At 35.6% G+C, this 23,211-nt stretch overlaps 1 protein-coding gene across 4 annotated transcripts in view; it reads left to right on the top strand.

The window, feature by feature from the left end:
• LOC149787612 (uncharacterized) overlaps window positions 1-23,211 on the top strand; it is a 177,594-nt gene that overhangs the window by 90,693 nt on the left and 63,690 nt on the right. For 3 of the 4 annotated variants that reach the window (XM_089973779.1, XM_089973782.1, XM_089973780.1), the window contains 3 exons: window positions 10,432-10,467; window positions 11,414-11,621; window positions 18,694-18,992. In XM_089973779.1, the coding sequence (XP_089829905.1) occupies window positions 10,432-10,467; window positions 11,414-11,621; window positions 18,694-18,992 (543 nt within the window). The remainder of the gene's footprint in view (window positions 1-10,431; window positions 10,468-11,413; window positions 11,622-18,693; window positions 18,993-23,211) is intronic. The other variant, XM_089973781.1, reaches the window with a different exon arrangement.

The following is a 23,211-nucleotide window of genomic DNA, read 5'->3' as shown; positions in this document are numbered from 1 at the left end:
AGAAAAGAGGCAAACCTATACATGTAGGTCTCTTCCACTGCAAGTACCTGATGCACTTGAAGATCAGAGCATTTTCTTTTCCATTCATCCATAATAATAGACCTCCACCTTTAGCAGGTTTATAGCCTTGTTTGTTAGATACTGAGCATTCACTTACTATATTTCTTGGAGTATTATAGGGTCTATTCTTGAACTGACCTGATAGGTGCATCAGTACTTTGTCTGCCATTACAAACAATCTTTCTTTTTACTGTTGAAGAAAGCCAAAGGTTAGGTGTTATTCGGGGTGAAACTATTTCCAGTTAGAAGGAATTTTGACAATTACATGCTGAGACATGAATTTAAGTATGCTCTTAAAGTTTATTCCTGTTGCAAATTTAGACCTAATTATTGCATTTTTGCAGTAGCATAATTTTTGGGTTGAATCTGAATTAACACCTAACAATAGCACATCGTACTATTTCTTTGATTAACTTCCGACTCCATGCAAAGGGACATCACTTATGTCTACCTTCTTCCATCAACTTTAAGTTCTGCAGTAGAACCTTGTTAAGTAATACAAAACTGTTCCAACAGAGTTTCAACACTTGCTGTTCAAGTGAAGTATAGAAATATGATGTCTTCAGGGTGCTTTGTGATTCATCTGAGTTTTCAGAGTGCTTTGTGATTCATCTGAGTCTTCCAAGTGATTTATAATCTCATGATTATAATTACTTTGTTGACACGATAATATAAAAATAGACAAGTGAATATGCTGTCTCTATAAGGAGAGCATTGGTGTGGAAGATTGCCCAAGGAAAATTTCATTTTAAACAGTATTAGACTGCAATTAAAACTTCACATTGGAGGTCAATTCAGTAGGCAGTGTTACAGAGTATTGCCTCATGGTTTGTGTTTTAATGTAACCACTGATATTAGAGCAAAATGGTGACCTGTGAGTAAAATAGACTTGTGCCATCCCAATATTTTATTGGCTACAAATAAGAGAGAAAAGATGGTAATACTATGTAAGTCACTTGAACCCAGCAGGTCTTTGGATGTCACAAGGGGGGAGGGTAGTTTGATGTACATCATCACAACAGAGGGAAGTTTTGATTTTGATGTAAAATCGCTTGTCCAGAACAATTATAAATTTCCCTTTTGTGTGTAAATGGTTAGCAAATGTTCAGAATATGAAAGTGGACACCACATTAAACCTGTTTAATAAACTGTGTCCATAGTGATATTAAGACTTGTCTTGATGAGCATATGGTCCAGACCTTGGAAAATGCTGCTTGTGCCACTGACAAGTATTCTTTAGTTCATAAAGTTCCTTTTGTAGGCAAGTCTTCCACTCAGCAGTCTTCTGCCAGAATAGTATTTCAGCCTAATACAAGCCCTTATAAATCTCAGTCTGGCACAACTTTTAAAAATCAAGCTTCTGATAAGCTTGATCAAAAAACCTTGTCTCTTCCTATCTGTACCTATTGCAAAAAGAAAGGACATGTTATTTCTGATTGCTACGAATTGAAAAATAAGCATCAGAATCAAGACAGAACTATTCCAAATTCCGCGTCAGTTTGAGTCTCGGATTCGGCTAATGTGGTTATGTGAGAAAGCTTGCCAGTAGCTTCTCGTGGGTCGGTGGTTCTTTCCGGGGTTTTTCCGGGTTGTTCCTCCACCATTAATACTGACCGCCATGTATGGCCTATCTTGTGCTGAAAAGTGGCGTTAAACTCTACAACAACAACAACAACTATTCCAAATTCTCTTATTTCTAAGAGGTCAAGGTCATGTCATGAAAGCAATACATTTGTTGAGTCTAATAAACCCCAGTCTGATTTTATCATGGAGAATTATAAACCATTCATGTCGAAGGGTTCTATGCCACTCTTGGGTGATTTGGCCAGTCTCATTCCTATTAAAATTTTAAGGGACACAGGAGCTTCTCAGAGTCTTTTATTGTCAGGTACTTTGCCATTTCTGAGAAGTCTTCTAATGAGTGTTCTTATTGTTCCTCTCCATTTTGTAAATTTGTCATCAGACTTTATCTCAGGACCTGTCACAGTCAGAACAGTCTGCTTTACCCGTTGAGGGCATTCATTTATTACTAGGCAACAACCTAGCTATTATTAGAAAATTTGTGGTGACCATGTCACTTCATTTCTAGTTTTGTATTTCTGGTTTACAGACATCATACAAGTTTATACATTTCCTTTAGTTGGTCCATTTCATCATAATTGAACTATAAATGTGTTGAATTTTAAAGGACCTTAGTTTTGTAAATTAAATAGTTGAAATATAGATGGGTTGAATTTTAGAGGACTTTATTGTAGTTGTGCAAATTAAAATAGTTAAAATATAGATGGGTTGACTTTTAGAGGACTTCAGTTTTGTAAATTTAATAGTTGAAATATAGATGGGTTGAATTTTAGAGGACTTTAGTTTTGTAAATTAAATAGTTGAGATATAGATGGGTTGAATTTTAGATGACTTTATTGTAGTTGTGCAAATTAAAATAGTTGAAATATGGATGTTTTAAATTTTTAGAGGACTTTAATGTAGTTTTGTAAATTTAAATAGTTAAAATATAGATGTGTTGAATTTTAGAGGACTTTACTGTAGTTTTGACCAGAACTTGCACTGTCATCTTGGCATTTAAAAGACCCAGTTGTGAAAGGACTATGTGAAAGGCCTAGAACCCTAGTGGTCATTGTATAATGTAAAATAAAGCAAATCCGGTCAGGATTGGCTTCATGATCTGATAATTTTGTGCTTGTCTTCCAGTTAACATGTTTACAGTCCTTGCTTTTGTGTCTTTGTATGTATAGAAAATACAGGTGCAGTGATTGAAATTCCATTCCTGCAGGAGCTCCTTTACCTGACAGTTGTAATAGCTTGAGGTAATGGAGGTAATTGTACCCTTTGGTTGATTAATCTGTAATACCTTCTGACCCCAGTGTGAGCTAATCCTATCCATGCTGTCCTAAATCTGTAATAGATCATTGTTGTATTTAGCACCTAAATGCATGTTTACATCATAAAACCATTACTGTTGTACACCAAGTACCCAAGTGCCCCCCCACCCCATTCAGCTAGTGGTGGGGGTTGGTGGCAGAATTAAGTTCTTGAGCAATCTGGGAAAAGCATGTTGTAATGCATTATGTCAGTATCCTGAAAGAGAAAAGAGATACTGGGGAAGTTACAGTGTATTTGTGGATAATAATCAGTGTATAAGATGTACATCCAATGATATAGATGTACATCCAATGATAGCCTTAGTTATTTGAGTTGGATGAATCATATAGACAAGTCCATAATTAATGGATGAGTAGTTTATATCAGCCATTTGTTACTGTAATTCATATATAGACATATCCAGAATGAATCTTGCATACCAGATGTTAACACAGTATCATGGTCCATATGACCTGTCTAGAATTAATGGATGTCTTGCACCAGTGATATTTGTTACCGTACTCTATCAGGATCTATATAGACCTGTCCAGAATTAATGGGCAAGTCTTGTACTGTATCTACATGTCAGCAAGTTTGAGCTTTTACTTCATAACTCTGTTTATACATTTTTTGCTGACTAATACACATATTCTGATAAGTACTGTGTATATTTATTTGTTGACTAAGATACACACAAACTGTTTGGTACATTTATCTTTTTACTAATTCACATGCTCAGATAAATACTAGGTAAATTTATTTTGTTGATTTATACATGTGCTCAAAAACTATTATGTACATTTATTGTGTTGATTAATATGTACTCAGGTACATACTAGATACGGGGCCCCGAGTGGCCGAGTGGTCTAAAGCGCTCTTCGTTACGGATCACTGCCATCTCACCTCTGTCTGCGGCGGTTCGAGTCTAAGATTCAGCCAATGTGGGTATGTGAGAAAGCTTGCCAGTAGCTTCTCGAGGGTCGGTGGTTCTTTCCGGGGTTTTCCCGGGTTCTTCCTCCACCATTAATACTGGCCGCCATGTATAGCCTATCGTGTGCTGAAAAATGGCGTTAAACCCCACAACAACACAACAACAACAACATACTAGATACATTTTTTGTTGACTAATACACGTACTCAAAAATAGTGGGTTCTGTTATTTTGTTGATTAATGTTATATATATTTAATTTGCAATGTTTTTTTTTTTATATATGTGGTGGTTTGTGTAAAATTGTATCTTGCAGGTGACCTTGTCCAAAGTCAAGTTCATTCTGTACCTGACCAAAATCACTGAGTTTTTAAAATTCTGTGATCAACTAATAGATAATATTTACTCTGTGAGTATGGGTTTAATATTAGGATCATCATCAATAGAAATTAAACAGGTTTATCTTGATCTGAGTCAAGGACATTGTATTTACCACATTCTATTTATAATTTTAGTAACAGATTTTATCTTGTAAACATTTGAAATCTTCTAGAAAGAAATTTTGTATTAGATAAAAGTTTGTTTATTATTATAGAAAATGATGATTGTGACATAGGTCAAGTAAAAGGCTTTGTTTATCATGAAATTATTTGTGCTACAAGATCTTGAAGCAGAAGCATTGCTGTGTTCAATGCTTGATTGGATGCAATTATATGTTATTCTTTGGAAATACAAAGTGCTCTTTATACTATTTTTGGAAAGAGACATTAACTGGGAATTAGAGTGAATTCAGACAAGGAAACCTTGGATTATATTACTGTGATTCAGCAGGCACACATACAGCATTAGAAATCTTTTTTGGAATATCACATTTTTTTTTTTAACGGATCTTTAATCAGTAGCACTTGGGTTAGAAATTCTAGGATTTTTATGGATTTAATTCACACTACCATAACTTATTATTTTACATGTTTATTATATATTCAAGGTTGAAAATTATTTGTTGATTTTGCTCATTTCTGTTACTTTAAGACCATCGAGTCATAACACTAATACACATACTCATATAAATACTAGGTACATTAATCAATCATAAATATTGTCTGATGAATTAGAAAATGAGATCAGTATGTCCATGTCAGCTTGTCCACATACTTTTCATAGCATGTGAAGATTGATTGTAACATCTGTATGCAAGCATATAAGAACTAATTTTGGAACATTATTTTAGGCTAGAAGGCACATCTTTACATGCAAAAACTAGTGAATCAAACATTTATCAACCAAATCAAAGCAAAAACAAATGCTGTCAAGTTATATCATACATCACGACATTGACCATCCAGGTGATTGTGACTACAAAACTAGCAAAAGTTTCACATAATCTGTTGGTGTTTTTACAGTGTATACAAATATCATAAACTTGCAATTGGGGGCCCTGAGTGGCCAAGTGGTCTAAAGTACTCTTCATTACAGATCACTGCCATCTCACCACTGTCTATGTGGGTACGAGTCTCAGATTCGTCAATTGTGGATATGTGAGAAAGCTTGCCAGTACCCAATCCAAAATTGCAAGCTTGTTTTAAAGCTTGCAGCAAGCTTGCCACAAGCTTATTTATAAAGCTTGCGGCAAGCTTGTATTTGGAACATTGCAGCAAGCTTGCGCAAGCTTATTTAATAAAAGTGTCATAAGCATGCACAAGCTTGTGAAAGCTTAAGCTTGCACAAGCATGTGCAAGCTTGTACAAGCATGTGCAAGCTTGTTATTTATTTACCTGGTACAAGAAGTATACACAAGCTTGCGCAAGCTTGTTACTAGCTTGTTGCAAGCTTGCAGAGATTTTTTGCTACAAGTATCTGGGCTTTCAAAAATCAGACATGATTGTGTTTTCCCCCCTTCCAAAAAAACCCCTGAAAATGTGAAGAGGGGGTCTGGGAGTTCGAAGGCCTCTGTCCAAAAATGCATTTTAGACTCAACTACTCCTTGTGGACCATATTATCATAATATATTGCAAAGTTTTACTTCATTCCAATGAAGTAATCTGCATATTTAATGATTAAATAATGTTATCTTATAGTTGCAATGCAGTGGAAAACAAATCTGTTCCGCCAAAACATTAAGTTTAATTCCATTGTTCAAGTTTATTCATTCACTGCAAGCTTACCCAAGGCTGCAGAAGCTTTATGTGTTCCCCTAGCTGCAAGTGTCATGCCCCTATGAAATGATCATGAATAATGAATGAACTGGCATGAACTGTTCATGAACTTGGTTCAAGAACCATTCATGAAAGTTCATCAAAAGGTTTATGAATTATTCTAGAATGTGCATGAACTGAAAACAGTCCACAAATTGGATCATCATCATTCATGAACAAGTGCATGAACATATTCATGAACTATGATGAACAAAGTTTCTCAGTGATTCATGACTTCATGAACAGTGCCTATAAAACAAAATATGATTACCTGACAAGTCACAAATACCTATTTCATCCCGAATCATACAATAACCTTAGATGGGGGATGGGGTTAATACAGTATAAAATGCAACATATTATCTTAAAAACTGTATCTGATTTCAGATAAATTTAAACTGACAAGTGATATTCTTTTTTTTAACCCTTAGCAACACTTTTTGTATGTTCTGTAATTTTTCTTTGAAAAATGTTCAAGAGATATTGGGGCAGTTGCCTGTAATCAACTGTTGAAGCATATTTCATCGTCATGGGGCTGTCTTTCAGCTGGGGTTTCTCCTGACCAATCTTCTTCCAGAGACTGACCTGTCTGATAACTCTTTTGTGAAGATGGTCAGGGTCTATAATTTAATCAAATCCTGTCCATTGTCACTACTGAATGTCTCCTTCTGCAACTTAAGCTGTTCCATCCGATTACTGTTTGGATCTTTAACATTGTTGCAGCAGTCACAATTTAATGTCTCTTCCATCTTGGATCCTCCAGTTTTCAAATTTTCCTCCTTAACCTTTAAACTTCATCCTCAAACAATTTTACTTTTCTGCTGCCTGGTCTGAAAAAAGGTAAAGTTAGTTAATTACAGATAATCTCTAATCAACATTGTTTTTAGCTTTTAGCACATTATCATTGTACCCCACCTTACTTACTGGAATAATATGATCCAACTCAAAAATGATTTAATCCCTTACACATAATACTGAGCATTTGTATTATTGCAGAATTTTGTCACTGTTTTATATTAATTGAATCTGTCTACCATAGGTATAGTCAGTAAAATATGACAATTTTTTTGACAACATCGTTACACTAAATAACCGTATATATTACAGATAATGGTTATTTCATGCTTTCAAATATTTTCGCCATTTTTTTATTGATAAAATGCCAGACTTGTGTGGTGTAGGCCCTTAGTATGTCACTAACGCATCCATTCCGACTCCGCATGTGGCGTATAGCTGCTTCCGGTTGCATCACGTTGTTACTTGCACTTTTATTGTGAACAGTTTCACGCATTAACTATTTTCTTAAGGTTTTTTTTTAAATTACCAAATTACATCAGATTATAGAAATAGTGATGTCATGTAAAAGAAAACGATCTCGAACATCTCAACTCCTATCGATATCATACCACATCTGGTATCATGAACTGGGGGGTGGGGGTGATAATGTTTAGTGATTTTCAAAACTTCGATGAGCAAGTTTAAATTAGGTCTGAACAAAATCGTGTCATTAGCTTGGTTATAAATAATATGATGACATATATAAACCAATAAAATATCCATATAACTTCTACTGAAATAATCACGAATGACCAAGAAAAAGATACTCACCGTAATTTTGGTCATCCAGGCTTGGTATGCTTTTCTGCTTAATTTTGCTCTCACCAAATCATTTCCTTCATATTCTTCAAAATCGCTTCTCTGCACTTCTGCTTTAAAAAAATGATATTGAAAATATTCTCATCTGTCCATTGCATGGAGTCCACGGTTTTTGTTCGAGGTTTTTGCCTAACCATCTGCATGATCTTTGGTTTCTGAGGAAGCTTAACTGTTGAAATCGCGCGCGTATATGAACCAATCATATCACATCTTTTTTCATAGTCATCCAATCAGGATAATCGTTGTTAATATATTTCGGTTTTTACTGCAAATTGGCAACCAGTGACTAAGTCAATAGAATATGCAGTTTATAACAGTAATGGAGAGAAGAAAAAAAAATTAGGTCAAAGTCATTGAAAGCTTTTTAAAGCAAATACATTTTGTTGATGCTGGCCAGAAAATATTTTCCCATATTAATCCAGAAATACTCCGGTTAAGTACACAAGTATTGAATTAAAGATATGTATGAACATTTATACAGTATATCATTTTAAAAAAAGAAGAAAAAATTCACCTTTATTTAAATTTCACTAATATTGTGAGAAGTTTGTATGATAAATTTTCATGAACATTTTATGAATATAATGATATAGATATTTAATATACATTTTTTTAAGAAATACCATGGTATTGCATCAAAGTACTTGAATTGTTCATGAACCATTAGTTCATGACATTTCAGGTACTTCAAAGATATTATAATAGTTCATAAAAATTCATCAGTGTGTTCATGAACCTCAAGTACATGATTCATCAAAATTCTGAACTTAGTTGAGGAACTTTCATGAACACTTCATGATTGTTCATCAAGTCATGAATTTGTTTTCGTAGGGGCGTGACAGTGATGGTGCCTGCTACTTGGATACATGGTCTCAAACTTTCACAAGCAATGGATATATATATATATATATATATATATATATATATATGAAGAAACTTGTTGCAAGCTAGTTTAAATTATTTACTTTCTGAAACATACAAGAAAGCTTGCGCAAGCTAGTTTTACTTTCTGAAGAAAACAAGTAAGCTTGCGCAAGCTAGTTTTACTTTATGAAACAAACAAGAAAGCTTGTGCAAGCTAGCTTTAATTTCTGAAGCAAACAAGAAAGCTTGTACAAGCTTGCAAAAGCTTGCGGTTATATCCAGCTAGCTTGCCCAAGCCTGCACTTGCTTGTACAAGCTTGCGCAAGCATCCATGTTAGCTTATAAACATCAAACTAGCTTATCGCAAGCTTAATGCAAGCTTGCCATAAGCTTTCAGCAAGGATGCATTTTGGTTTGGGTAGCTTCTTGTGGGTCGGTGGTTCTTTCAGTGGTTATCCCGGGATCTTCCTCCACCAATTATACTGGCCGCCATGTATAGCCTATCATGTGGTGAAAAATGGCGTTAAACCCTACAACAGCAACAACAACAAAACTTGCAATTGATGGCACAACTATAATTAATTGTAGTTGATGGCACACCCATAAATACCAGCTCATGTCAACATAACAAGTTGACAATCCTACCCTAGACAATAATCCCAGATTATGTCAACAATACATGTTCACAATCTTAACGTATACCAACCCATGTCAACATAACAAAGTTACATGTCTGCCTTACACATAAATACCAGATTATGTCAACATAAAAAGGTCACAATCCTATCTTACACATAAATATGCACCCATGCCAACATAAGATGTTCACATGCCTGCATCACACAAATACTGGCCCATACCAATAGCACAAGTTCACAATACTGCCTTACATATAAATACTGGCCCATGTCAGCATAACAAGTTCACAAGCCTGCCTCATACAAATACTGGCCCATGTCAACAAAACAAGTTCACAATACTGTCTTACACATATATATCTGCTAATGTCAACATAACAAGTTCACAAGCCTGCCTTACACAAATACTGGCCTATTTCACATAAGTTCATAGCACTGCCTTACATCATATATACCTGCCAATGTCAACATAACAAATTCAGAAGCCTGCCTTACACAAAAACACTGGCCTATGTTAGCATAACAGGTAACAAGCCTGCCTCACACAAATACTGGCCTACGTCTGCAAAACAAGTTCACAACCCTGCCTTATACAGGAAATGCAGTAGCTAAGTTGGCAGAGGATTGGATTTGTAATCCACAGCTTACAGGCTTGATACCGACACAGGTCAAAAAGTGCGTTCATGCAACATATAATGAGGAAAACATGAATTAAAGCACATTTCCTTGCTATAAAACCCTTCATTATAATACTCTTCTTGTTAAAAGGCACATATGGTCATGGCGTCCATTTCATTAAGTGGCCATAAAATTATATGTATCATGTACCATTGGATCAACCTGGGTTGGGTACAGTTTCCAGTTGTGTTACTACTAAATAACTTACTTGTGTTGCTGTGCCATAAAACACCTGATTCAGATTATTAAAGGCAGTATGAGAGTCAGGGGCAAACGTTTAATGACGTCTTCTTTGCTACTTTGTATCATATGGGTTCAAGCATACATTCTTGCAAACTTCTGCATATGCCTGAATCATGCCCTGTAAGTTCTACTACACTTTTTGAGAGAGGCTTAAAGTATAGGTTATGATAAATAGATAATGCAAAATCGTTCTAGATTTTGGATCAACCTCATTGAAGTTGGAGGTATGACAGAAATAAGATAAACATTAGGTCATGTAACATTGCTGGAGATTGTTTTTTTTTGTTTCAGGAATGAACTAGAGAAAAGGGGACATCCACACTTTGGGTATGTATCCATATTTCTGGTCTTCTTGAACTTTTTGTTCTCATTAGCTTACATGGCCATAAAGACACAGGTTGTAATCCACATGTTACAGGCTTGATACCGACACAGGTCAACTGATATGTCCTGCATCCATTTGGTCTTATGCTTCCATCAACATTTTCAATTTAAAATTTGTTTATTAATGTCTCTTGACAAATTCTTTCATTAAATTCAGCTTGGGGTATTTCAGCATCACTTGAACTAAAGTTTTCTTGATTGATTCCAGTAGTGAACTGGTGTAAATGACCGAATAATAATCATGGTCATCACTACATTGTTTAAAAAAATATGGTGAGAAAAAAAATATTTTATTTTAGGTAATACTTCCCAAAAGTTTGGTATGACTTTACCAGTTACGATTTACATTCAGTTTGTCAGTGAATGTCATAGATTGGTTGATAGACCTGTTTACATTTGTTGAGTGTTCATTGTTCCTGTACGTTTTAAATCTGGGATCATTTAAGGAGAACATTTATACACTTTGTGATTGGGACAACTTTCCCTGTATGGAAGGAAGAATACACAAAAGACTGTAACATAAATCTAGATGTCTGTGTGAATTTATAGCAAGTAACATGTCATTTTCTGTGCTGAACAATATTTCTCACTTGTCCAGATTGCAAAGAGATATTTTTCTATCCCATTTTTGTTGTATGACATTAAAGTTACAGTATGTAGTCATATTTACATGTAGAACAGAAGTTTCAGGTGGCAGATAAAAGCAAATCGCAGTGGTAGATTAGAGAACTGATTACATTTCTTTGATCTGTTGATGTTTTAAAAAATATGTTAATTGTGACAAGTGAAAATGCATATGAATTAGTAAGGTAAACAAAATTAAATGTCATAATGAATTGCTGAGTGTCGTGTACACCAATTTCTTAAACTTTGCGTTTCTCCATTTCAGTGAAGACAACATGAATTATTTACATGAGGATTCGTTTGGTAGCCCAGGTGGGCCATTTATACCAGAGCACAATTCTCTGAACTACCAGTATACAGGGGGCAACATAAATGGAGGGGAGGGAAGTATAGGGTTTGACCATCGGACCTCCCCACATTCCTCACGATTGTCATTGCAGAGTTCCGGAAGCAACAGGAATTTACCACGATCAGTAAGTGTGAATCTTGTCGGGTTATGATTCCCAAACTCTAACCTCCATACCAGGGATTTTTCATGGATGATTGGGAATGAGGTCTGGTCCATCATTTTGGACAAAAATTGTATCAGCTTGGATTATAATTTGATGATTTGTGGAATTCCGCATGATTTTGATGCACTTTACATTGGGATTGAGGCCCACATACATGTATTTAAGCTGGGTTTTTTTTATGAGTCATTAGAGGACCATATTTGAAAATAAATAGGCTTGAATTGCAAATGACTATAATAGTCCCCAAAAAACAATCCCATCTTAAATACATTTGCCTTAATTTTCCAATGATAAATCCGTACTGTAACAAAGGTTTTGCAACTTTTTAATATTCAGAGACCTCCCAATTATGCAGCCCCTCTGTCTTTCAGTCAACTTCACAAGGCAAACCCCCATCATACTTATTGTTATAAGGCCCTTCAATGTCTTTCCATCAACTTCACAAGGCAAATCCCCTATTAGGCTTATTGTTATAAGGCCCCTTGATGTCTTTCCATCACTTCACAAGGCAAATCTCCTACCATGCTTATTTTTATTAAGGCCCCTCCATGTCTTTCTATCAACTTCACAAGGCAAATTTCATGCTATGCTTATTGTTATAAGGTCCCTTGATGTCTTTCCAGCAACTTCACAAAGCAAATCTCATACCATGCTTATTATTATTAAGGCCCCTTTCTCATGTCTTGCCATCAACTTCATAAGGCTAATCTCATACCATGCTTATTATTATTAAGGTCCTTTTCCCATGTCTTGAAATCAACTTCACAAGGCTAATGTCATACCATGCTTATTATTATTAAGGCCTCTCTCTGTGTTTCCATCAACTTCACAAAGCAAATCTCATACCATGCTTATTATTATTAAGGCCCCTTTCTCATGTCTTGCCATCAACTTCATAAGGCTAATCTCATACCATGCTTATTATTATTAAGGTCCTTTTCCCATGTCTTGAAATCAACTTCACAAGGCTAATGTCATACCATGCTTATTATTATTAAGGCCTCTCTCTGTGTTTCCATCATCTTCACAAGGCAAATCTAATATCGTGCTTATTATTATTAAGGCCCCTTTCCCATGTCTTGCCATCAACTTCACAGGGGAAATCTCCTACCATGCTTATTATAATAGACGCGCTGTATAATGCTACATTATTTAACATTTTATCTGCAGCAAGCCAAATTACAAGTACATTAGATACATTAAACAAAAAACATTTCTTTACTGATAATGTGATGCCATTATTTTTCATGGGTTTAATATTTTTTGTTTCATTTTTACCTCTGCTGGTCATAAACCAGAAGAGCTTATGGGATGGTCTTTTGTCAGTCATCCATCATCCATCCATTCATTTGTTTGCACAAATTTGTTATTGCTACTCCTCATGAACTGCTTGCAGGATTGCCTTTGAACTTTGCACATTCATCCCATGGTCTAGTTGGACTGAAATTATCTTGATGCATGGGCATCCATTATGGCCACACCAGTGACTGTTTGAAAATCTTATCACTGTTCCTTCTGAATGGATGGTTATATCAACACGGACTTTGCACCAAAAGACTTCTTATGATGTCAAGTTGTGAGTTAGTCATAAGTGAAAATGTTGCCAGTCTAACATCCAGTATGACCACCATGGCATCCATATTGAAAATCTTGTCATCATTACTCTTTCCTAATGGATGGTCATATCAACATAGAATTATCACTTAAAGACCTATTCTCTTGTCTGGTTGGTCCTAAAAGAAAATGGTGCCAATCCAATATCCAGCATGGCTGCCACAGCAGCCATTTTAAAAATTGTATTGCTTCTCCTGAATTAGTGGTTATATCAACATGGGGTTTTCACCAAAAGTCTTCTTATGATGTCTAGTTGGTGCTGAATAAATATGATGCCTACCTGAAGCCCAATATGGCCACCACTGCAGCCTTCTTGAAAATCTTTTAGCTATTCCTTCTGAACGGATGGTCATATCAGCATAGGGTTTTCACGAAAAGACTCTAGTTGGTCTTAAATGAGGATTGTGCCGATCTGATGTCCAATATGGGTGCCACAGCATCCATCTTTAAAATCTTATTGCTTCTGAATGTATGGCATTACATCATGGGGTTCTCACTGAATGACAGTATTATGATTTAGCTTTTCCTAAAGAAAGATGATGCTAATCTGACATCTAGTAGAGTCACCATGGCAGCCATCCTGGATACATAGAAATCGACACCATCCCAAGGCCATGGAAGTTAGAACTGACAAAATGGTCAGTGGTGCAAAACCATAACAATTTTAGACTTAAAAAGATAATGAAATTAACAGTACTTCCATGGCACTCTTACAGTGATCCCCCTAAAGAACGGCCACCTGACCAGTGGCCACACACTCTTTATGGCCAGAATCCCTTGGCACCAACGAGTTTGTGTTCAAAAGTACCCCTTAAGAAAGGCAACCCCTCTAACATGACCAGTGGCCAACATATTAGTGCACAAATGTAAAATTTACCCCTGACAAGCAGCCACATTTTATAATTAATAGATGTCCAGAACCAATATTTAATTACGGTAAGGTATGTGATCCAGTTATCTTTCCCGATGTCTGTTTCCGGATGTTAGGTTTTTGTTACTGAAAGAAGTGTTCACTAAAGTACATGTACTGCTAAGGTTATTATTATATCATTAACGCTGACATTTGCAGGAAATGGGGTTAGCAATGTTTTGATGGACCTTTGGCCTTATCATTAACACCGACATTTGCAGGAAATGAGGTCAGCAATGTTTTGATAGAGCTTTGGCCTTCACATAGTGGGTTTTCTTTTGTTTTCTTTAATTGCCGATTACAACCAGAAGGGCTTGTATCGTTGCTTACAATTGACCTATCATACATATGCTATATAATAACTACTAGTTATTATATAGTTCATGTATGACAGGTCAGTTGCAAGCAACAATACGAGCCCCTGTGTTTATGACTGGACATAATTGTCAAGATCATAACATAGTCAGATTGAAAGATAGAAATGGGGTAAGCAATGTTTTGATAGAGCTTTGGCCTTCACAAATGTTTTTTTTTAATTGATGATCACAACCGGACATAATTGTCAAGATCATAACATGGTCAGATAGAAATGGGGTCAGCAATATTTCGATAGAGCTTTGGGCTTCTCACAGCAGATTTTTTTGTTTTAATTGATGATCACAACCGGACATAATTGTCAAGATCATAACATGGTCTGATAGAAATGGGTCAGCAATATTTTGATAGAGCTTTGGGCTTCTCACAGCAGATTTTTTTTTTTAAATTGATTACACACACACACACGCACAGAGAAACAATTAAACTTGAACAAAACAGGGTACTAGACAAAGACCGAAAAATCATGTAACAGTATATGTATCACTTCCTTCATAACGAGGATTTTTGCTTACGAAAGTTTCTTCTGCAAAATTAAATGCAGTACTGTACTATTAGCAACATAGGAATAAATCATTACAAAACTTTAATATGTCATCATGCAAATGAAGAAATAGTAATTTAGAAGGAAAAGTAAAAGTTATTCGACTTGATGACAATGGGGAGAGTTCATTTGCCGAAAGATTTTGTTGGCAAAATTCAAATAAACAAGATTGTAAAAGATAAGGAGAATGTTCTGTAGCAGTGGGATAATGGAGTAAATGGAAAGAGAATTATTTCAGATACAAAACAATGTATGTACCATATTTAAATAACGTTTTTGAATGGTTTTGTTATGCGCATGCCAACAATACCCCACTCATGTTTCACGCCTAAGAATAAGAGCTATTAATTTATGTTCCTTGAAATAGTTTTTAATACAAGAAGACCATTTTGATATTTAATGCTACTTATAAATGAAGATATTAACTGCTTTAAGTTATCTCACAAATATAGTCCCCCTCTGTAAAGGATACCCGTTTTATAAGGCCACCTTCTTGGTGCAGAAGGAGTGGCTGTATGAGGGGGACCACTGTACTTCATTGACACCTGAGAAATAACTCATTTTAGTTACACTCTTGCATTGACTCAAAGTACTTCAGTGACACCCTTGAAATAATGCACAGCACTTTAGTGACACTCTTACAAATTACTAAGGGGCCCCGAGTGTCTGAGTGGTCTAAAGTGCTCTCTGTTACGGATCACTGCCATCTCATCTCTGTCTGCGTGGGTTTGAGTCAGATTCAGCCAATGTGGGTATGTGAGAAAGCTTCCCAGTAGCTTCTCGTGGGTTGGTGGTTCTTTCTGGGGTTTTCCCAGGTTCTTCCTCCACCATTATTACTGGCCACCATGTATAGCCTATCGTGTGCTGAAAAATGGCGTTAAACCCTACAAAAACCACAACAAATTACTCACAGTTCTTTAGTGATACTTTCGAAATAACTCAAAGTACTAGTGACACTCAGTGACTCCCAGTACTTCAGTGACACTATTGCAATAGTTCACAGTACCAAAGTAGTGCTGTTGCAAATGACTCCAAGTACTTTAGTGTCAGTATCAGAATAACTCACATTACTTAATTGACACTGTTGATATATGTCACTACTTTAGCAGCACTCCTGAAAATGATTCGCTGTACTTTAGTGGCACTCTTGCAAAAAACTCACAGTACTTCAGTGATTCATCCAGATGACTTGATGTTTCAATGGAACTCTTTAGAAAACACACAGTACTTTAATGACACTCTTGCAATGACTGGCATTACCTTAGTGACCCTCTTGACAAAACTCACAGTACTTTAGTGACACTCTTGAAGTAACTAGCAGTACTTTAGTGAAAGTCTTGCAATGGCTCAAAGTACATCATTGACACTTCTGAAATAAACTTCAGTACTTTTATGGCACTCTTGAAATAACTCACAGTATTTCAGTGACACTCTTGATTAGCACATAGTACTTAAATAACAGTTGCAAATAACTCACAATGACTCGCACTTTTGTGACACTCTTGAAGTAACTCAGTACTTTAGTGATAGTATTGAAATAGCTCATACTACATGGCGCTCTTGAAAAGTGATAGTACTTTTTAGTCACACTCTTGTAATGACTCAGTACTTAATTCCCACTCTTGAAATAGCTCACAATACTTTAAGACACTCTTGCAAATGACTCGCAGTACTGTAGTAGCAATCTTGCAAATGACACAGTACTTTAGTGGCATTCTTGAAATAACTCACTGTATGTTAGTAACACTCTTACTGTGACTGTTTCATTCTGTAACTGCTATTTTTGATTTTCTTTTAGAATGATATAAATGCAGAGAAGAGAAATGATTACATGCGATTAACTGGCAGTAACCATGAAACATTTTTCAGTTTCTCTCACATTGCTTTATTCCCACCAGAAAGGTTGTAATAGCATATATTGTTAACATTCTCCTTCAGTGTGTTTAGTTAAATAAGGCATTTAGATCAATTTTCAGGCAATGTGATGTGAGCATTTTTGTTCTGTCATGTATATTTAATTTATTTTTTGTGCCTGACTTTAGTCCATTATTGAGTTTTTGGTGTACACCTGCTCTTGGTCTTGTTACGAAGGTACGAAGTTAAAAATAGGTTGTTTACTCAGGTTTGAGTTCATGACTCAGCCTTGATTATCATTTTAGAAGATTCAGGAAACAAATTTTGTTTACAGTTTGGCGGAATGGGGGAACTTTCCATTTAGATAATTGTGGGGGGGGGTGTTTAAAAAAAGAACAGAATATTGTAACATGGGTCCAGTTCAACAAGATTATTCAGTCCCATCAGTTATGACTGTCATCATGAGATAAATAACAGAAAGTTGTTAAACTTAAAAAAATAATTGAATTGTCAAAGTTATGCACATTTAAGAGGAACTAACAATATTATGAAATAAATCCAAAATAATCCTAAAAAGTTCTACTTAAGTCCAAAAGAATTGAAAGTCCACACACAACTCACAATGACTCACACTTTTGTGACACTCTTGAAGTAACTCAGTACTTTAGTGACAGTATTCAGATCTTGCATGTAATGGTCTGCCAACATTTCTGGTGTATCGAAATGGCATTGTCCTGAACTCCTTTGAATAAATTCACAGTAGTCCCAAATTAATGTTTTAGTCTGATAAATACATGTACTGTGTAGTTCTTGAATAATCCAAACAAATGTCTCCTCAGATTATATCTAAATACAGCATTAAATAAATCTTCAGACTGATATTAACATATGAAATAAAAAACAGGAATGCTCATTTCTCTCCTTATATACACAAATACCTCAACTACATGACAATTCATAATATCCAACTTGACCAACCCATCCAAAGGGAAATAACTTAATTCTTGTAAGAACCTACCTGACCTCACTAGCCATTGAGAACTTAATCTAAACTTGTCAACAGGTTTAATATATAGGTTGAATTTACTTGTATGCACTCAATCAAAGCTCAGTATTTTTAAAATAGAATCTATACCCAAGGAAATTTTGTTGAGCTATATCATGTTTATATATGATCACTAAAATTTACAGTTATGGAAATTTTAAAAAAAATATAGATATACTTAAAATCGTCATAACATCAGTCTTTGAGGAATCGGTTTTAGTTGTGTTCAGTTATAGTTTGAGAGGAAATATTTTTCCAAGTTATTCATTGAAATTTCAAAGTGCTCATTGACATTTTGGACTAAATCACTATTTTTGAATTATTGTGAGATCATTCAAGGGCATTTTGAATTGTATCATTGTGATATATCAAGACTGTTGGTACATCAAACTATTGAAGGCTATTGGTACAGTTACACAGTCAGGACTATTGGAATTCATTCATTGGTACTTTTGGACTTATGATAGAACTGTTAGATTTATATATAGGATTTAATTCACAATACTGTAAGCTCCTGTTAAATGTTCATTTTTTAAATTAGAGAACTAAATTATTCATTGAATTTTACAAAACTTGTTAGTTTTGCTTTTCCTGTGACCTAGTTTAGGACCATAACAGTTCCATGAACACATACTTGTTTAAACTGTTTTGATTTTTAATATAATAATATAAACACTTCTCTGTATTTCAGCAACTGGCAAAAGTGCAAAACGCCCATGGAAGTCGATCATCATTACCCCATGATAGCCATCCAAGTGACAATTACATGCCATATTCAGGGCAAATCAGAAATTATGATGACATGAGGGGTTCACCTCTCCCTCCTGCAGGGTCTCCCCCCCCAGGACCTGGGGATCATTTAAGGTCTCGTAACCATGAGGATGATTATCCTACTAGCTTAGCTCGCTTTGGTGTGGATTCATATGATAATCAGCTGCCTCTACAGTCTTCCAATCATGTAGACTCGTCATTCAATCATTACAATGATAGGTAGATTTTGATTTACTACCCTCCCACTTATTACACATGCATGTGTGAAATGTAGAAATATGATGTTTTGTTGTTGTGCAAACTGCATCTTGTCACTGATAAATCACTGTAATATTTGTGCTTAGTATTAAAAAAATCCATTTAGTGTTGTGGAAAGCACCTTTCCTATGCAACTTTACAGTTGTTTAATTTTTTCACTGAGTTGTGGCATTGTTAACTTTCTTTACTTGCATGCAATTTGGCAATGTAAGCTAGAGATGAAAGCCATCACAAATATTTACTTTTTACAAATTCCCCCCCCCCCTTCCCCTTGCTGGATTCAGATTTGAAACCTTTCATACGTACGTATGTACATACCTACATGCATACATACATACATTGGAATCAAATGTACTTTAATTTGCATTATGCTTTCTAAATTTTCTTATACCTGAGGAGAGGAAGAATTTAACAAATACTTTTTTGTGTAATCCAATTATTGAGCAACATTTACAGTTAATATTAACATTACAGATTGGTTGTAAGAACCTTAAACAGGAGGTTGACTCTAAAAAACAGCTAGCTTGTAACATTCTTGTACAATACACATGTTTATCAATGAATCGGTTTCAAATTTGCTTATAAAGATAAAGAAAATTGTATAAATGTACAACACCTGCCTTATAATAAGGTAGAGCTAATTTTGTTGTCACTTGCTGGCAGATGTAGATACTAATGTGTAATCTGTGTTATGCATAGGGATGCTAACGAGTTTCTGTACAAGACTTGTAGTGTTGGCAATCGAGTCTTTTCCAAGGCACATCTTAATAGGGAGTGGCATGATTAGCAGCTCAGAAATTTTTTTACTTTTTATTTCCAGATTCAAAATTTATGTTCACTTGTATAAAATATTTTACTGATCAGAATTTAATGATAATGCATTACTAGGGCATGGTTGGGATTTTGAAATTTCATAATATTTATTACCTGCAATATGGATCGCATTGCATCATGGTCTTCACCTAGTTATATATTTTGTTGTTGCTTTTTTTTGCTTTTATGCATGGCCTTTTATGATAAATCTTCATCAAGTTGAATTTAGACAAGTTATTGTTCTACAGCAGGCATGTGCAAACTATGTCCCACAGGCCAGATTTTATCCGCTTAGATGCATCATAGGTTGTGGCTTTAAAAATTGCTTATCTGGCCTGTGGAGGAAATTGCATATGTGTTCTACAAAGTATGTGAAGTGGAAAGCGAGAAACAATTTAAAATAAACTGATTTTCCATGTACCATGTACTGTAATTTGCTGGTTAAAATATAAACTTTAATAGCAGTAATGCAATACCAGCTACAGTTGCAATGCTTTCTTCTTCTGGGACACAAGTCACCAATCTCACTAATTAATTTCCTCCAGTTAGTAATACAAGGTTACAGAGCAGAAAAAGAAAAACAAGATTCCAGTCTGACTTCCACATGTGGACTATTATTCTGGTAGATATGGGCTATTCACTGCTTGAAAACTGCTATCATTTTGGGTTTAAATGTATTTTGGCATTCCAATTCACTTCTTTGTGTCAGTTGAGTGTTGTATTTGTTGTCTTTGGTCTGATAAAGGGTGGGCCATGGCTGAAATTTCACTGCTGATATAAAGGGAGAAAGAAGGTCTTCTTTCCTCCACATCTTCGCTAGATTTTTCCCACCGTTGCTAGGAGGAGTCTTAATCTTTTCTACCTTTGGGAAAAAAATAATGCTTCAGTGGTGTAATAATGTTCAGAGATTGTTTAGATTGCATAACCCCCAAGAATCTCTGATGCTCAATCCTATGTCATCCTTACTGATGAGGGATCAGTCCTGGGTCCCTTCCAAGAGAGTAGAAACACCAGAGAGCAAGTAGTGCCCACTGATTAGGGAGCAGCAGCACCATCCTAATAGTGGTGACCATGTGAATGTGAGTAATGAAATGCACCTTCCAGGGAAGAAAGTGACGTTGTGCAAATAAATCTGATATTGGCTCATCCATTAGAGGTCATTGTCAGATCAGTCTGTCAGGTAACTGGGCACTTGTCATCCACAAGTCACTGGACTTGAGTCATCAGTCAGTAGGGTCCATCATTGGTCTTGGGGCAGGGATTAGGTCAATAAACATGTGCTTCTTTGCTACTGTTTTATCTTGATGGAGATAGGGAGTCGGCCAGTTCATGATCAGCTAGGGATTGAATTAACATCACCCTTTGCTGTTTCTTTTTAACCTGTTTTGCCCCATCTGGCCAGGGTCAGAAAGGAGGGGGGTGGCTGATACTCTTGCCATAAATGGTCTTGTATGAAAAACAAATGTTATCAGTGCCTCTGAAGGTCCACTTGTAGGGTCAGTCCCATGCAACCCCCACCCCCACCCCCATGAGGAGCTTGGTGTCCAGGACAATTGTATTTCCGTGTTTGCCTCTCCACAGAAAAGATTCTGAAAGAGAGTCTTGTCTCCCCTTAGCATATGTGTCAACCATTTAATCTTTGTAATTTTTTTCCCACCTAATTAACTTGTGCTCTCTTGTACATGGATTTTTGTTTTATTGGTACATTAAAAAAATAAAGAAGTGAAAAGTTATATTTAAAAAATACTTTGTGATGAAAATTTTAAAAAGCTGCAGAACCAGTTTAGTAGCAAAAATAAATACAATTTTTTTGTATATTTTCATATAATTATGACATGTAATATTTAGATTATATTTTACTTGCTCAGATTATGTTTATTTGGCCACTTATATCAAGAATAATTGCACTTATGCCCCTCTAGGGGTTGGTATGTATACCTAAGGAGCAAGTGCAGGGTGATGTCATTATTTCATTAATGTTGACTTCAAAAGAGTTTGCTGAGAAACTGTTGGTTGTTTTCCAGCATCCACTGTTTATAGGTTGATTGTACTCACTAACAAGAGAGCTTGTCAGTACCTAAATGAGAGGGACCATTCTTTCATGTGTATTAGGACTCATGAAGTTAGGGCTGCAGCTTCATTTTGGGACTGTTTGAATCCTTTTTGGATGATGTTATAAGAGCTGCATTTTGATGGTCACATGCTGCCTTCTTATCCTTTTACCTTCGGAGGCACAGTAGCTAAGTGGTTAGCATGCCAGACTCACAATTGAAAGATATGTGCTAAGTCCAGCCATTGGATCAGCCTGGATCAACCACTGTGATGTTTCCAGGGAAATGCTTAGACTCCAAATGCCTTGGCACTAAATAACCATCTTGTATTGCTGTGCTGTAAAAACACCAAATCATCAGCAACTTTGGCACAGCACATGTATGTTTGTTGGACCGCATAGTAATGGCACAACAAGTGGTCCAACCTTCTAATGGCTTAAGGTTGTGAATACTAACATTTTACAGGCAGGTGGAATGTTTTTGTATGAAATTGTTGAGGCCATCAAACTCCCTAATTGGTAAATTCAGCAGTGTATTGGGGGTGGTGATAAAAAAAAATAATCATCTTAATTATGTAATACTTACCTGCAAAGATTCCCTCTTCTCACTCCATTCTGATGTCCTGTGCTCTAGGTCCAAGTGGAAAGAGGATAGCATTCCATATGTGGGCTGTGACATATTAGTCAGACTGGGATCATGCTCTTTTGTTCTAGAACATTCCAGTTCTAATTGTAGGTGGAAATTATTTAGATTGATAGAGAGACTTGCATCCTGGTAAAGAAAGCATTGCAATAGTAGTAGGTAAGTATTATATAACAAAATGTTTTCCCCACATAAAATCTACATATATGTATGTATGTCCATTAGATATATTTTACTTTGTACTATTGTTGATAGTATTTTTTTTTACCTCATAGAGTAATCATGAAGAGCTTGAGATATACAGTACTCCCTCATTATTAGATAAAGCAATACAGTAATCCATCATCATTACATAGAGCAATACAGTATTCCATCATTATTACATAGAGCAATATGTACTCCCTCAGTATTGCATATATTAGTACAGTACTCCATCATTATTACATAGCAATACAATACTCCATCATCATTGCATGGAGCAATATAGTACTCATTATTACATAGAGCACTACAGTACTCCATCATTATTACATAGAGCAATACAGTTCTCCCTCATTATTACACAGAGCAATACAGTTCTCCCTCATTTTAAATAGAGCATAGTGTATACTGCCATGTAGTGAGACCACATTATCATGTACACTGCATTGAAGTAAGACTGCATTATGATGTAT

Source organism: Sinohyriopsis cumingii, chromosome 11, assembly GCF_028554795.1.
Source record: "Sinohyriopsis cumingii isolate HCF-2022 chromosome 11, ASM2855479v2, whole genome shotgun sequence".
In the NCBI taxonomy this organism is placed as follows: Eukaryota; Metazoa; Mollusca; class Bivalvia; order Unionida; family Unionidae; genus Sinohyriopsis; species Sinohyriopsis cumingii.
The sequence above is the reverse complement of the archived record's forward strand: the minus strand, read 5'-3'. Positions and strand labels throughout refer to the sequence as shown.